The 14212-nt window shown below is 42.0% G+C and overlaps 1 protein-coding gene across 1 annotated transcript in view; it reads right to left on the bottom strand.

Annotated features, from left to right (window-relative positions):
- Nucleotides 1-130: 130 nt before the first annotated feature.
- The window catches only part of LOC121508351 (protein TANC1-like), a 60853-nt gene continuing 46771 nt past the window's right edge, over nt 131-14212 (bottom strand). Inside the window, exons 18-29 of the mRNA XM_041785146.1 lie at nt 12647-12883; nt 12162-12374; nt 11870-11951; nt 10484-10617; nt 8376-8499; nt 8107-8282; nt 4742-4874; nt 4342-4371; nt 4167-4258; nt 2761-2907; nt 1693-1793; nt 131-1533 (exon numbers count right to left, since the gene is read on the bottom strand). Coding sequence (XP_041641080.1) covers nt 186-1533; nt 1693-1793; nt 2761-2907; nt 4167-4258; nt 4342-4371; nt 4742-4874; nt 8107-8282; nt 8376-8499; nt 10484-10617; nt 11870-11951; nt 12162-12374; nt 12647-12883 — 2817 coding nt within the window. The 3' untranslated portion in view covers nt 131-185. The remainder of the gene's footprint in view (nt 1534-1692; nt 1794-2760; nt 2908-4166; nt 4259-4341; nt 4372-4741; nt 4875-8106; nt 8283-8375; nt 8500-10483; nt 10618-11869; nt 11952-12161; nt 12375-12646; nt 12884-14212) is intronic.

The following is a 14212-nucleotide window of genomic DNA, read 5'->3' as shown; positions in this document are numbered from 1 at the left end:
TGTAGACATGTAAGCAAAAGCATAGCAGCCTGAGTTGAACACTGGTTCTAGATTGTAAATGCATTGCAGCAGCATAACTCTACAAAACAGGCTCAGAGAAGGGAGCTGCTCTCACACCGGTCTCCCTTGCTACCTTATGTGGGACATGATTTGTTTAAAACCGCCTCCGCTGTGCTTAAATGAACTCAGACGTTGGACTCTATAAATGAGCGTTTGGGTTTGATGGGAGCCATGTGCAGAGCAGGGTTGTCCCTCGTTAGGCTTGCCTGTCTGTGTCTCCCTTCAGGGAAGCGTAGCTGGGAGGTCGCCGTCCCTCTGGCCTCTCGTTGGTGGAGCCGCTCTCCAAAGTCCCGGCCTTGCTGCTGGCTGTTTGCCTGACTTACAGAGAGCTGCTCCTGGAATGAAGCACGTTTGAACTCATTGTTGAACCCTTGAAACTCCATCACTGACATACTGAATCCCTCACCTCCTCCTCGGCTCAGGCCAGATGTCTGCTGGCCCTGCACTCGCACTGATTTGTCCATCACCCCCATGAAGGGGCGGGGCTTCAGCTCAGGTTTTGTCTTGAAGCTCCCGCTGCTCTTGATAGGACAAGGAGCATCTGGCACCTGCTGCCTGCCGCTGTCTGATAGGTTCCCACTGGAGGCCTGACTGGAGCTGGAGCCCCTTGAGCCTGCTGTTCCTCCTCCTCCACCCTCTCTCCTAACCTCCATACCTGAGCCTAGAGCCAGCGCCAGACCATCCAGGGCCACAGAGTGGGTGGAGAATCTGTCGGAGCCCCTGGAGAAGCTGGAGGAGCGGGGCTGGTACATTTGGAGAGGCCCAGGAGGGGAGGAGCTGCTGGGGGATAAGGGGTGGTAGTGCTCTGTGGGGCTGTGTCCAGAGTGTTCATTAATCGATCCAGGGCCAATGTCGATTCCTAGCACCCCAGCAGGCCTCAGAGAGGTGGAGATGTGTCTTCCCGGCAGAGGACTTGAGGGGCCACAGAGAGAGAGAGGCCTGCCTCCAACTCGTCCTCCCGCCTGGAGGGAGTGGCAGTGGTGATGAGTTCTGCTGCTCTGGCTCTGCCTGTTAATCGGAGGTACAGGCTCAGGCAAGTCCACAAACAGTGGGTTCTGAATGTACTCCTCTTGAGCGAAACTTGGCGACTGATCTCCTAAACCAAAGGCCACTCCACCAGGGAGAGTCCTGTTTGGAGCGTATGGATTCAGAGGCCAAAACTCTGGACTCTTCCCACTCTGCAGGCTCACCTCTTCATCGTCCTCCTTCTCTTCATCCTTGTCTGTGTCAGTCTGCTCTGTGGGGATCTGCCTCTCAAGACTGCCTTGTGAAAAAGCATCTGCCTCCTCCTCTGTGGCTTGATGGTGGTGGGCGTGAGGGTCCCTGTTGTAGCCCAATGCCATGCTGTTGCTGGATGCCTTCTGATGATGCTTGCATTCCTCCTCTACCCGAACCAGCAGGCGCCGGATCTCCCGGTTGGACGGACAGAGTCGTGCTGCTTCGTGGAGGTCTGCCAGCGCTGCAGCAAACTGCCTGGGGAGGACAGAAAGAAAACGAACAAAAGAACTTTTAAAAATACTTGACTTACAGCACCACTGAGGCAAAGCATTTCAGTGAATTGCTGATTCTCGCAAGAATAACTTTCCATTAAGCATGCTCTGAAACAACAAACTTAATTTAATATTGTTGTACCTGCTGCTCCTCTTGGCACGTGCCCTGGCATAAAACGCTTCATAAGACCTGGGTTTGAGTTCCAGGGCTTTTGTTGCAAACTCCTCAGCTATGCCAAAATCCTGTGAGGGAGCATTTGAATTTAAATATTAGACGCAGCACACAAACAAACAAACCCACTGTGTGATCAGCTGTGTGTTTAAGTGACAGGTCTGGAAAATGTTTGTTTTGCAGGAACAATCCGAGCCAATTCCTATAAAAAATGTGTTTGCGTCTTCATTATATGGATCTGAAAATCGAAGCCTGTGTAATGAAACTAAATTCACCCTGCAATCATTTTTATTGACCAGAGAGGGAGGAGATGGAGCGGCTTGTTTCCCTGCTCTCATCATCACTCTCAGGTGAATATTTAATGACACCAACACATTGTGATTCTGTCCTTGAGAGTGAGGTCAAAATGGTAGCCTTGAATGTGAGATTGTGAACGTTGCTCCTGAATGTTTAATGATGGTATCATGTAGTCTCTTTGCCAGCCCTTTCTGCTTGCTTTTCTAATATAATATGTGGGTTTAGCCTGCCCACTCACATGTCCACTGTAAATAAACCCCTGCAGAGATGCTGAGAAAGAGAGTGCTCGCTGGCTCGGCCTGCCAGAGAGAGTGACCTTATCACATCACATTATCTGCTCCATTATTCATCAGCCACAGTGACCCTAAGGATGGCATTTTTACACAGTCTGTTAGGACGTCTGTCATCACCAGGGTGGCTTCCAAAGCTGGCTGCAGGCCACACACATCCATCTCTGCACTAACAGCACACGGTTATTCATTATGTCACCACCTGCTTCCAGGTCTTGCATGTACGTTCTGTTTACCAGGGAGAAAGGGAATTAGATCTGAAAATCTGAGATATTTTTACAGCAAGCCACGCCGCTTCTGACATTATCTTTTCATGTCGATACAGATAAATTATATATCTCAAGGAAACATCCACCTTGCCTTGCAAGCCCTTCTGCCATCCTCTCAGCGCCTAATAAACCTGCCGGTGTTAAATAGTGCATGAGCAGTTTGATAGAGCTGTGGGCCTTACGTTGGTTTTCCTGCGGCAGCGGGAGAGGTTTAGATAGAGAGAGACCCGCAGGTCTTTGAGTCCTTTCAGCTCCTCTCCCTGCCCCTCACGAGGGAGCTTCCTCAGGGCATACTGATAACGCTGGCCTGCCTCCTTCATACGTCCCTTCTGAGATACACCCGAAAGAAGAGGACAAAACAATAAATGGAAAAAACATTTTGAAAAAGGCTGCACTATTTTCCAAATTGACAAACACATACAGTGCCTATAAAAAATATTCACCCACTTGGATGTTTTACCCATTTTTTGATTTTATAAATCAATCATGGTCAATATAATTTGGCTTTTTGTGACAAAAAATACAAAAACAATCTCTTGAATGTCAAAGTTTCTACAAAGGAATGTCAATTAAATAAAAAATTGTGAGGTAAATTGAGTGACTGCATGAATATAAACCCCCTTTATAGCGACTGACCTACCACAACAGAGGTCCAGCCAGTTGGTGCTAGTAGTCCCACAATAAGTGAGATGGAAATCACCTGAGTGTAGTGAATGTGTTTCAATTGATTGTAATCTAAAGACACCTGTGTCTGAAAGGTCCAGTCACTGGTTAATCAGTATCCCTGGCTACCATTACACTATGAAGACAAAAGAACACTCAGAGTAACTCAGATAAAGGTCAATGAAACATATAATTCAGGCAAAAGTCATACTGGAGACTCCATGGTCAAGTGGAAGAATTTTTTTTTGTCTGATGAGACCAAAATGATACTTTATGGCCATCAGACAAGACAGTGTTTGGTGAACACCAAATACTTAACAACAGCAAAAACACATTACCCCCCACTTTGAAGCGCAGTGGTGGCAGCACCATACTGCGGGGATGCTTCTTGGCAGCCAGTCCTGCCAGTCCAATCTTACTATCCTGGAGGGATCATTTTAACACAGAAATGGTTTAAAGACAACGAAGTGAATGCTCTGGATTGGCTGAGTTAAAGCCCAGACCTCAATCCAATACAGAACCTGTGGCTGGACTTGAAAAGGACTGAATGCGTCTGATCCCCGTGCAATCTGACAGAGTTTGAGCACTTTTGAAAAGAAGAACACAGTAAAATTGCAGTGTCCAGATGTGCAAGTCTGATTGAGACCTATCCACACAGACTCAGTGCTGTGATTGCAGCCAAAGGTGCATCTACTAAATACTGACTTGAAGGGGTGAATATTTATGCGTTAACACATTTTACATGACATTTTTTTGTTTAATTTACATTACTCTGTAGAAATCTGTTTTCATTTTGATGCTAAAGGGTGTTTTTGTATTTTGTTGGTCAAAAAGCCGTCTTGTATTGACCACGGTTGTTTTATAAAATCACTAAAAGGGTAAAACATCCAAGGGGGTGAATACTTTTTAAAGGCACTGTACATACCTTGTAAAGTAAGTTGCCTTCCTCCATCAGCTTCTGCAGCAGGATGAGGAGAATGTCTGGTTTGGAGGAAGCCATAGCCCATGTAGCATGACCTGAAAAACAGGGTGAAAATATAAATCTTTCTATAATTTGTCTCTTTTTTAATCCAATATGATGCCCCTCATAAATCATGTACCTGATCGATCATGTGGAGCTGTTCTGTAGCCTTTGAGTTAATGAAGAAAAACAGAGATAAAAAGGGAGTTAAAAATACGAGGCTGCAGGAGTGAAAATACTATATGGAAGTAAAATAGGCAATTACAAATTAATAGAAATGCAGAGCTTGCAGTTGCTAAAGTATAGCACATAAACATGGCCCATCAAGGGAGCTGAGTCCTCATTGATTGGTTGAGATGGATGGTAATACAAATACACAGCCATGACTCAACTTTATGCTCCTATTAGAGGCTGCGCTGCAGTTTGTGAAGCTGTTCAGCTATGTTGGATAATATTAAGTGTTTTCTGGAACACTTAATATGAAATCAATAGAAGCAGGATTTATGGCAGGGTTGTTGTAAAAAGTTGGGTGCTTGTACTTGTCTTAGATCCTTTCTTAAGAAGCGAGGCCACCAGAGCTGGGTTCTGACATCCAGGGGGCCGATCTGAACCTCTGCCACTGTTGTTGTCTGCTCTCTCCAGAACTGCTCCATTGTCCAAAAGGCAATGCACCTTGTAAAAAATAAAAAGAATAAAAAAGACACAAAAAATATCAAATTGTAACCCTTTATGGAGCAAGGAACCATATATGGTCACTTCAATAGACTTCCTTCAATGGAGATCAGTCAACGGAAAGTGACATCAGACTATCTGACCAATCAGCAGTGGCCAAGTCTTAAACTTCCTACAATACAGTGTAACACCTTTTTTGGTTCCTAACAAATGGGCCTGAAATCATAACTAATCATGATAAGATGATGAAACTCACATACAGTCGCTAGAAAAAGTATGTGAACCCTTTGAAATTTCTTGAATTTCTGCATAAATTGGTCATCAAATGTTTTCTGATCTTCATCAAAGTCACAACAATAGACAAACACAGTCTGCTTAAACTAATACTGCACAAAAAATGATATGTTTTCATGTTTTTATTGAACAAAACATGTAATCATTCACAGTGCAGGGTGGAAAAAGTATGTGAACCCCTAGGCTAATAACTGGTTGACCCTCCTTTGGCAGCAATAACCTCAACCAAATGTTTCCTGTAGTTGCAAATCAGACCTGCACAATGGTCAGGAGGAATTTTGGACCATTCCTCTTTACAAAACTGTTTCAGTTCAGCAATATTCTTGGGATGTCTGGTGTGACTCACTCTCTTGAGGTCATGCCACAGCATCTCAGTCAGGTTGAGGTCAGGACTCTGACTGGGCCACTCCAGAAGGCGTATTTTCTTCTGTTGAAGCCATTCTGTTGTTGATTTACTTCTATGCTTTGGGTCATTGTCCTGTTGCATCACCCATCCTCTGTTGAGCTTCAGTTGGTGGACAGATGGTCTTAAGTTTTCCTGCAAAATGTCTTGATAAAATTGAGAATTCATTTTTCTGTCAATGACAGCAATCCGTCCAGGCCCTGAGGCAGCAAAGCAGCCCCAAACCATGATGGCCCCTCCACCATATTTCACAGTTGGGATTAGGTTTTGATGTTGGTGTGCTGTGCCTTTTTTTCTCCACACATAGCGTTGTTTCCTTCCAAACAACTCAATTTTGGTTTCATTTGTCCATGGAATATTTTGCCAGTAGTGCTGTGGAACATCCAGGTGCTCTTTTGTAAACTTCAAATGTGCAGCAATGTGTTTTTTGGACAGCAGTGGCTTCCTCTGTGGTGTCCTCCCATGAACTCCATTCTTGTTTAATGTTTTACTTATTGTAGATTTGTCAACACAAATGTTAGCATGTGCCAGAGATTTCTGTAAGTCTTCAGCTGACACTCTAGATTCTTCTTCACCTCACTGAGCATTCTGTGCTGTGCTCTTGCAGTCATCTTTACAGGACAACCATGCCTAGGCAGAGTAGCAACAGTGCTGAACCTTCTCCATTTGTAGACAGTCTGTCTTACCATGGACACATTAACATCAAGACTTTTAGAGATACTTTTGTAACCCTTTCCAGCTTCATGCAAGTCAACAATTTTTGATCGTAGGTCTTCTGAGAGCTCTTTTGTGCCAGGCATGGTTAACATCAAGCAATGCTTCTTGAGAACAGCAAATTCAACACCGGTGTGTGTTTTTTATAGGGCAGGGCAGCTTTAACCAACACATCCAATCTCATCACATGATTGGACTCCAGGTTGGCTGACTCCTGGTTCCAATTAGCTCTTGGAGAAGTCATTAGCCTAGGGGTTCACATACTTTTTCCACCCTGCACTGTGAGTGTTTAAATGGTTTGATCAATAAAAACATAAAAACATATCATTTTTTGCACGGTATTAGTTTAAGCAGACTGTGTTTGTGTATTGTTGTGAATAAGATGAAGATCGGAACACATCTGATGACAAATTTATGCAGAAATCCAAGAAATTTCAAAGGGTTCACATACTTTTTCTAGCGACTGTATTTTAAACGTTAATAGTACTGCTTAATGTCATGATAGGTTTTGTTTGCGCAGGATTTCTAGCAATTACTGCAATTTCAGTGTGATAAATGGAGGAACCACATTTGGACATACTGTATGTCCATTTTACACTGTAGGGGATGTAAAATGTCTCTATCAGGACACATGTCCAAATCATCTAGCAACCATTCTAACGATAGTTTCTTGACAAATAACTTATTATATATAAGATAATAGTACTTTAGATAAAAGTACTGTGGATGTTACCACAGGATTTTAAAAGAAATTAAAGAGTAACCCGGTAGTAATTTCTACTAATCTATAGAAATGTTCATGGTATAAATAGTAAAATAGGTGACTTTTGGTCAGTCTAATATCCTTGTAAAAGTTTTGTTATACTTAACTGGTTTATTTCAGTGTTTATTTTTACTTTGAGCCTTAAATAAATTCAGACATTTAGAAAAATAAGTGATAAATATTGGAATACAGTGCTGTGAAAAAGGATTTGCCCCTTTCTGATTCCTAATTTGTTTTGGGTTTTTTTTGCATATTTATTCCACTTAAATGTTTTGGACCATCAAACTTTTAGTATTTGACAAAGACAACCCAAGTAAATACAAAATGCAGTTTCTAAATGATGATTTTATTTATTAAGGGAAATTAATCCAAACCTATCTGGCCCTGTGTGAAAAAGTAATTTCCCCCTGAACCTAATAACTGGTTGTGCCACCCTTGGCAGAAATAACTGAAATCAAGCATTTGCAATAACTGTTGATGAGTCTTTCACATCGCTGTGGAGGAATTTTGTCCCACTCCTCTTCGCAGAATTGTTTTAACTAAGCCATATTGGGGGGTTTTCCAGCATGAACTGTCCGTTTAAGGTCACACCACAGCATCTCAGTTGGATTTAAGTATATTAAAGGTCAGAATCTAAAGACTTCAATTTTGAATTATCTAGTATTTTAATAAGTTCCTTATTAAGCGTTACAGTTAAAATAACTATCCTTTTGATTACAAAGTGCAGAACTAAAGCTGTGTGCCTCTTGACATCTTGAAGATAGCATTGATTACTGTCACACTGATCAATAGACAACAAGAACACAAGTCAAAGTGCTCACACTGAAGGGGTTTACAGCACATTACTGTGATTGCAAATCAACAACCTAGATTGCAGTTGTAAAAAATTATCATCATCATTTTAGCAATTATGATTTATTTAATTGGTTCAAAACAGTCAGATGTTGTGTGTGAAACATTTATGCATTCTTCTCTCCAAATCATTATTTAATAATCATGATGTTTTGAAACTTACTGTCAAGTATACACCTCTTTTTAGTGAACAGAATGAAACCTACTGTGTCTGCATCCCCGTTAAGAGCAGCGAGGTCGAGAGGCGTCCGTCCCTGTCGGTCTGGTTGGTTCACATCTGCACCTGCGTCAACTAGAAACTGCACTGCACCTTTATGTCCTCTCATACAGGCCCAGCTCAGCGCTGTCAGCCCCTCCTGATCAGTCGTGGATAAAGAGGCACCTGGGAGCACAGTTGAGACAAATAATGTTCTGAACTGCATAAAAATTCAGGTAAACATGCTATGTGATCAGGTAGAGACAGAGGGCCTCTTACCCTTTAACTGCAGGAGTTCAACTGTGTTTGCGTGGCCTTCAGCGGCAGCCAGGATTAGAGGAGTACGACCCTGTTTGTCGCTGACGTTGATATCTGCACCGTGCTTTAGGAGCACCTCTGCCACCTGGGGGGGAGGGAAATTCTTCAACAAAATGCAAAATAAATCAAAATTAAGTTTGAAATGAATTGGGGCATGTGTCTACAGCCACTGTTTTTTTGTGCTGGCAGGTCTCAGTTTGAATAAAAACCAATCTAGCACTCAGCACCTTCAGTTCAAAAATGCTCTTGGTATCAGCTGTCTTTTGTCACAGCTCTCACTCAGTTGAAAATAGTTTGAATCCTAGAACAGTGCTGCACTTGACAATTTCACTTCTCCATGGCCAATCAAAATCTATGAGTTTTTTTATTTTGTTTATGGGGTCCACACTGATTTTTTCCACATTATTTCAGATCTGTCTTTCACTTGAGGATGCAATTAAAGATATTTCTGATGGATCACTACCGGATATTAATAAACAAAAGTTTAACCGATGTACAAAGGCTTTAAGTTATTTACTTTTTTAAATTCTGGGGAGCTCAGCATGAACTATGACTGATTATTAGAATATATTATGATTGTGTGAGGGCTCATTTACACACTTTGCTTAATTATATGATAAAATACATGCAGGTGATGAAGATGAGCTTGGTGATAAGATGACAAAGATCAATCCATGTGGAGCAGATGCTGCTGTGTATCCGTTCACTCTGCACATTTTATAACAGTGAAATATAAACTAAAAAACACACTCTATGATAAAAAAGAATATATTTTAAATATTAATTTGTGCTATGGTCTGCATTGTTTCACTCTTCTTGCTGTTTGGATTCCCACATCAAAAGCAGTGTTAATTTTGCCAGCTATTTTTAGTTTTAGTGTTTGTCTTTAGATAAAATACCTTTTAGTGTTAGTCACACATTTGTCATTTCTACCCTTTATAGTTTTAGTCCATAACAAGTTTTCACAATTTAGTCTTATGTTTAGTCCAAGATTTCATTCTCTTGCCTGAATCTGGTACCAAATCATGGTAGTGTTTTCTACGCACCCTGCCAAACCTGGGGTCCCTGCTTCCTACAGCTGAGAGGCAGAAGAGCTACAGATGGGTTGTATTTTGACAGATTTACCCACTGTGGAGAAATATCACAGATTTTGAATGTCTGATGAAAACTAAATAACATTTTAGTCTACTTTAAGTTATCTTGCTGAAAACGTTTTAGTCATCGAAGATCTATTTTTGGTTAGTCTTAGTCTAGTCTTATGAAAAAAGGTAGTTGACGAACATTTTTAGTCATAGTTTTAGTCGACAAAATTAACACTGATCAAAAGGTGATGTTAAGGTTTGGCCGTCTATGCTCAGGGTGAATGAAGGTGAGACTTTGATAATAAAACGTACGGGAGGTTTTTAAAACATAACACAATTTCACAAGTCATGTGTAAAAATTAAACTGTCTGCTTAGGATGAAGTGGATTGTGTAATAAAGTTTTGAATTTAATTAAAATAATAGTTTTATACTAATTCATATTCAATCTGGCTTCAATTCATCACCTCACCAATTTCGTGCCGCCTCCAAAACATTTGTACGTATGGGTCAGAATTTGCTAACAGGTACGCACAAATGGTTTGTCATATAATTTGCATAAGGGCACACAGTAACTTCAGGGCCTGTTTTGTGCGTACACAACGTTTAAAAATGAGACCCTTGTTCTGCAGATCAGGAAGGGACAGAAGGAGGTATAGAGAACTTAAAATGGAACAGTCATCTTGCTTGAACCTACACATAGCTTCAATAATGAACCCTCCACTGTTAGCAGTAGCTACCAGTGGCTTTGGTGCATTCACTGCCATGCCCGTTACATCCCAGAGCAGGGATGACTTGACTACATCATTTTTGATGTATGTAAAACACAATTTTATATTATTTAAATACTGAAATTTGCCCTGGGGGTCAATAACCTAGTGTGCAGTCATAAAACAAACTTTCAAATACATATTTATTTGCTTTATTATGTTCATATTTATTGCTCTCCATAGACGTTAAAAACTTCCAGTGACCAGACTCTTCCTCACCTGCGTGTGTCCGTGTTTGGTGGCACTGAGCAGCGGGACCATCCCCCTACGGTTGGGTATCTCCAGGCCTGGCCCCCGCTCCAAAAGAAATAAACACATCTCCATCCTCCCTCTCCCTGCTGCTGCGCTCAGAGCTGACAGAGGGTCGGCACAGAGATGAAGACGACGAGGCGGAGGAGAATATGTAATTGACACATTTAGGAGAGAAATAGAGCAGGAGTGAGAGAAACAGAGAAAAACAAGGCTGGTTATTCCATCAGCTATTTTATTTGAATATGTCACAAAAACTAGAAATCAAAATTGATCAAAGACACTTGCACCTTCCCCTACTTATTCTTCCTATTGGACAATCAAAGGAGACAAAAAACTGTCATTTTTCCACCATAATGATACACTCAGGGTAAGTAACAGCCTCCTAAATCAGCTAGTGTTTTAGACTAAAGATAAGCTGTGGTTCTTTTTTTAGTATGCAGCCCATCAGCCAGTTTGGAGGCTTGGGACAGAGGCAAGGTATCGATGCCATCCTCTCACCTCCAAGTAACCTTGATGAATGTCATCATGTTTCATGTGATGGCAAGCTTCAGTGAGCAAATCAATTGTGCTTTTAAGAAAATCATATGCCAGACAAAGAAAATGTTATAAAAAAGCTGCCTGAGAGTCCGTGGTTAAGGTGACTCTGTGCATTGTTTTTGATGCAACCAATACACTACATGACCTTCTGTCTTTACTTTGACTATATGAAAATGCTTCAACTCTCCAATTAAGTCATAAGACCTACATATATCCTTTATTTATTATTTTATGCAGGAAAATGGACTGTCTAGGAAATAGAAAGACTAAACATGAAGTAACTGTGTTGTAAATACAATTGAGAATTTTTCAGAGGATGTTTCATGCCTCCATTTTTTCTGTCTCAGCACTGGAAAGGATTGTGTAATAGAATTAGCCTCTAATGGTGCTGAAGGCAGAGATACTGGCTTCATCCTGCATGCTGTCAGGAAATGGTCCTAACAGCACTCTGCAAGCTGCACTATCGCATCTACGATCACAGTAAAAGTATTACAATTGAATAACAGCTTCTTTTAGATGCTGCACATGCAGCTCCATTTCTTCCCAAAAAACAAAAACCTATGTATAATTGAATCAACTTTTTGACATCAACCAGAGCATCCTAAAATCATGACACTTTAATTGGTAATTTGGTGACCACGTCTCTTGTGCTCCCTCAGCTCCTTGCAAGTTAAAATCTTCTGTTTGAGTTCAGAACTTCTTCATTCAAAGTTGCCTAAACTGACCCCTAAAATCCTGTGCGTGACTCTAGGACCACATGGATGGGCCGAGAGAGGTGAGAAAGCTAAATTTATCCGACTGATAGAAGAAATGTACCAGTTTCTCCCCAGAGAGAATCGTGAGCGTCCATCTGCACTGCCAGCTGTTCATCTTTCAAGTCCAGCAAGCTCTTCACCACCTGCAGGAAAAAACACAATTTCACAGTCCTCTGTATTAATGACTAGCTGTGCAGAAAGAAAACACAAAGCACCCACAGACCTTGACCACAGCAAACTGCATCTCATAAATCGTCTACATCAAGCAGGACAGACAACACACTCTACATAAAGCATCAATCTCTGCAGGGTCAAAAATGTGTTTGTCATTAGGACGTTGAACTGATACGTACCTGCGTGTGTCCCACACTAGCTGCAGCTGTAACCGCCTGCTGTGCAGCCTGTGCTTTCCCCGTCACTGTCTCGCTGACGTGGTGTTGCTGCGCCGGATCGGTTGGGATCTCTGCTCCCCACTCCTGGCCCAGCAAGATGTTGATGATGTCTGCATGGCCCTTCAGCCCAGCATGGACCAGAGCACACTGGCCACTCTTATCAGCATGGCCCACCTGGCACAGAGGGGGACACGAGAGGACTTATAACCCTGATCCTGGCTGCTGTCTGTAATACCCTGGCCTAGATCGGGCCTGTTTATGTCATCTGTCTCCCAAAAATAGATCTTGAAACTGTGGTGATGTAAAACCAGGGCAGTTCAGGATATCAGCAGTGTGAAGGTACTATGAAACAGAGCTTTCTGTCATACATCTAAACCTGATTTATCTGCGATAATTTTCCTGCACACGCTCTTCAAAGCCACATTTGTCTCAGAAATGACACTGACCTTGGCCCCTTTCTTGCAGAGCAGGCTGACGATGTCAGTGTGCCCTGCAGCAGCAGCTAAACAGAGAGGCGTCATGCCGCTGTCAGTGGTCCCGTCCACAGGAGCACCCATTTCAAGCAGCAGAGCTATCATCTCCACGTGCCCCAGGTGAGCGTGGACAGCCAGTATTGGGGCGTGTCCTATCACCTCCGTACACCAGGTCACACTGGCACCACCGAGCATCAAGAGACGACTCACCTGCAGGGGGAAAATGTAATAAGTGTATGGCTGATTTGCAACACAAGTCTTTTTTAGAATGGCGCAGCTGTCTGAACTGAGCCATCACAGCTCAAATCCTGCAATTAGTAAATGTGTCAAACTACAAACAGCTGGTTTTTGGATGTTTCAAGCAGATAAATGGGTAAAGGCAATCTTGTTTTAAAAGGCCTTAAATAAAATTTTCAGTATTTCATAAATCAACCCTCTTTTAAAACCTGCTTTACTGATATCCCTGTTTCACTTGGTTCAGGTTACTGAATCTGGACTCAAATTCCAAAAGACTCAAATCGCTGATGCAGTCAGACAGGGAGCAGCATGTTTTTTGCAATCACATGATCTAAAATGTCTGTTAAGGGTTAGGGATTTGGGGACAGCCATAAGGAATGAATAGGAATGGTTTAAAGTTAGTACTTTAGAGCTCAAAATGGACCTGCACACTGCAAATATCATCAGAGTTCTTTTTACATACACTGAGTACAGTCTCTACACTTCACAAAAAGTGATTTTTTTCTTCACAGTTTAACCAAATTAACTGGTGTGGAGGTGATCACGATCACAATTTCTTCAGTCCTGCCAGCCTCCTAGCATCTATTGTTGTCTAGCCAGGTCAAGGGAGTTTAGAGTCTAGAGGAGTCTTGTACTGAGCTAAGAGGCTAGCTAAGCCCCTCAAGCATACAAAAATGTCCTCATTTTGTTACAGGCATGCTTTTAATGAAAACACTGATATACTATCATCCTAATAAACCTTGTGGAGTAAGCGCCCGAGAAGTGATGTGTCATTCAGAAAAGAGCCCGTGCTCCTAAATGTGAGCCACAGTAGCTAGCTCCCATTTGAGTGCCAGTTTCCTTTCCTCCATCCTTTGTTGTTATTTAATCCACATTTAAAAAGCCAAACTGCGACCATATGAGGAACCATTTAGGAGGCAACCAACCAGCTCTACTGATCTGAGCCAAATTATCTGGATCCTTAAAAGACACTGATTTCCAATCACAACGAGTGAGACTGGGAAGACATCAGCTGAGGAAATTGCTCAGCCAGGCTTAAGACAGAGGCTTCTTAAATTCCTGTCTGCTGCTGTTTCTCTGTGAGTTTTTAAAACGTTGTTTTGCCTGAATATTTCACTACTTTCAGGACATAAAAGTAGCTCAAGAATCATATGTTTATATTTTTGCACTTTGAACACTTGGTATTGTCATGAACAGCTCAAACATGCATTTCTCTACGCAGAAATCATTCATTGCCTGATCCCCCCCCCCCAATTGATTTAACAAACTAATGTTGCATTTTACATGAAGTTACAAAAGCAC

This window comes from Cheilinus undulatus, linkage group 1 (genome assembly GCF_018320785.1).
Source record: "Cheilinus undulatus linkage group 1, ASM1832078v1, whole genome shotgun sequence".
In the NCBI taxonomy this organism is placed as follows: Eukaryota; Metazoa; Chordata; class Actinopteri; order Labriformes; family Labridae; genus Cheilinus; species Cheilinus undulatus.
This window is presented reverse-complemented; position numbering and strand designations above follow the sequence as displayed.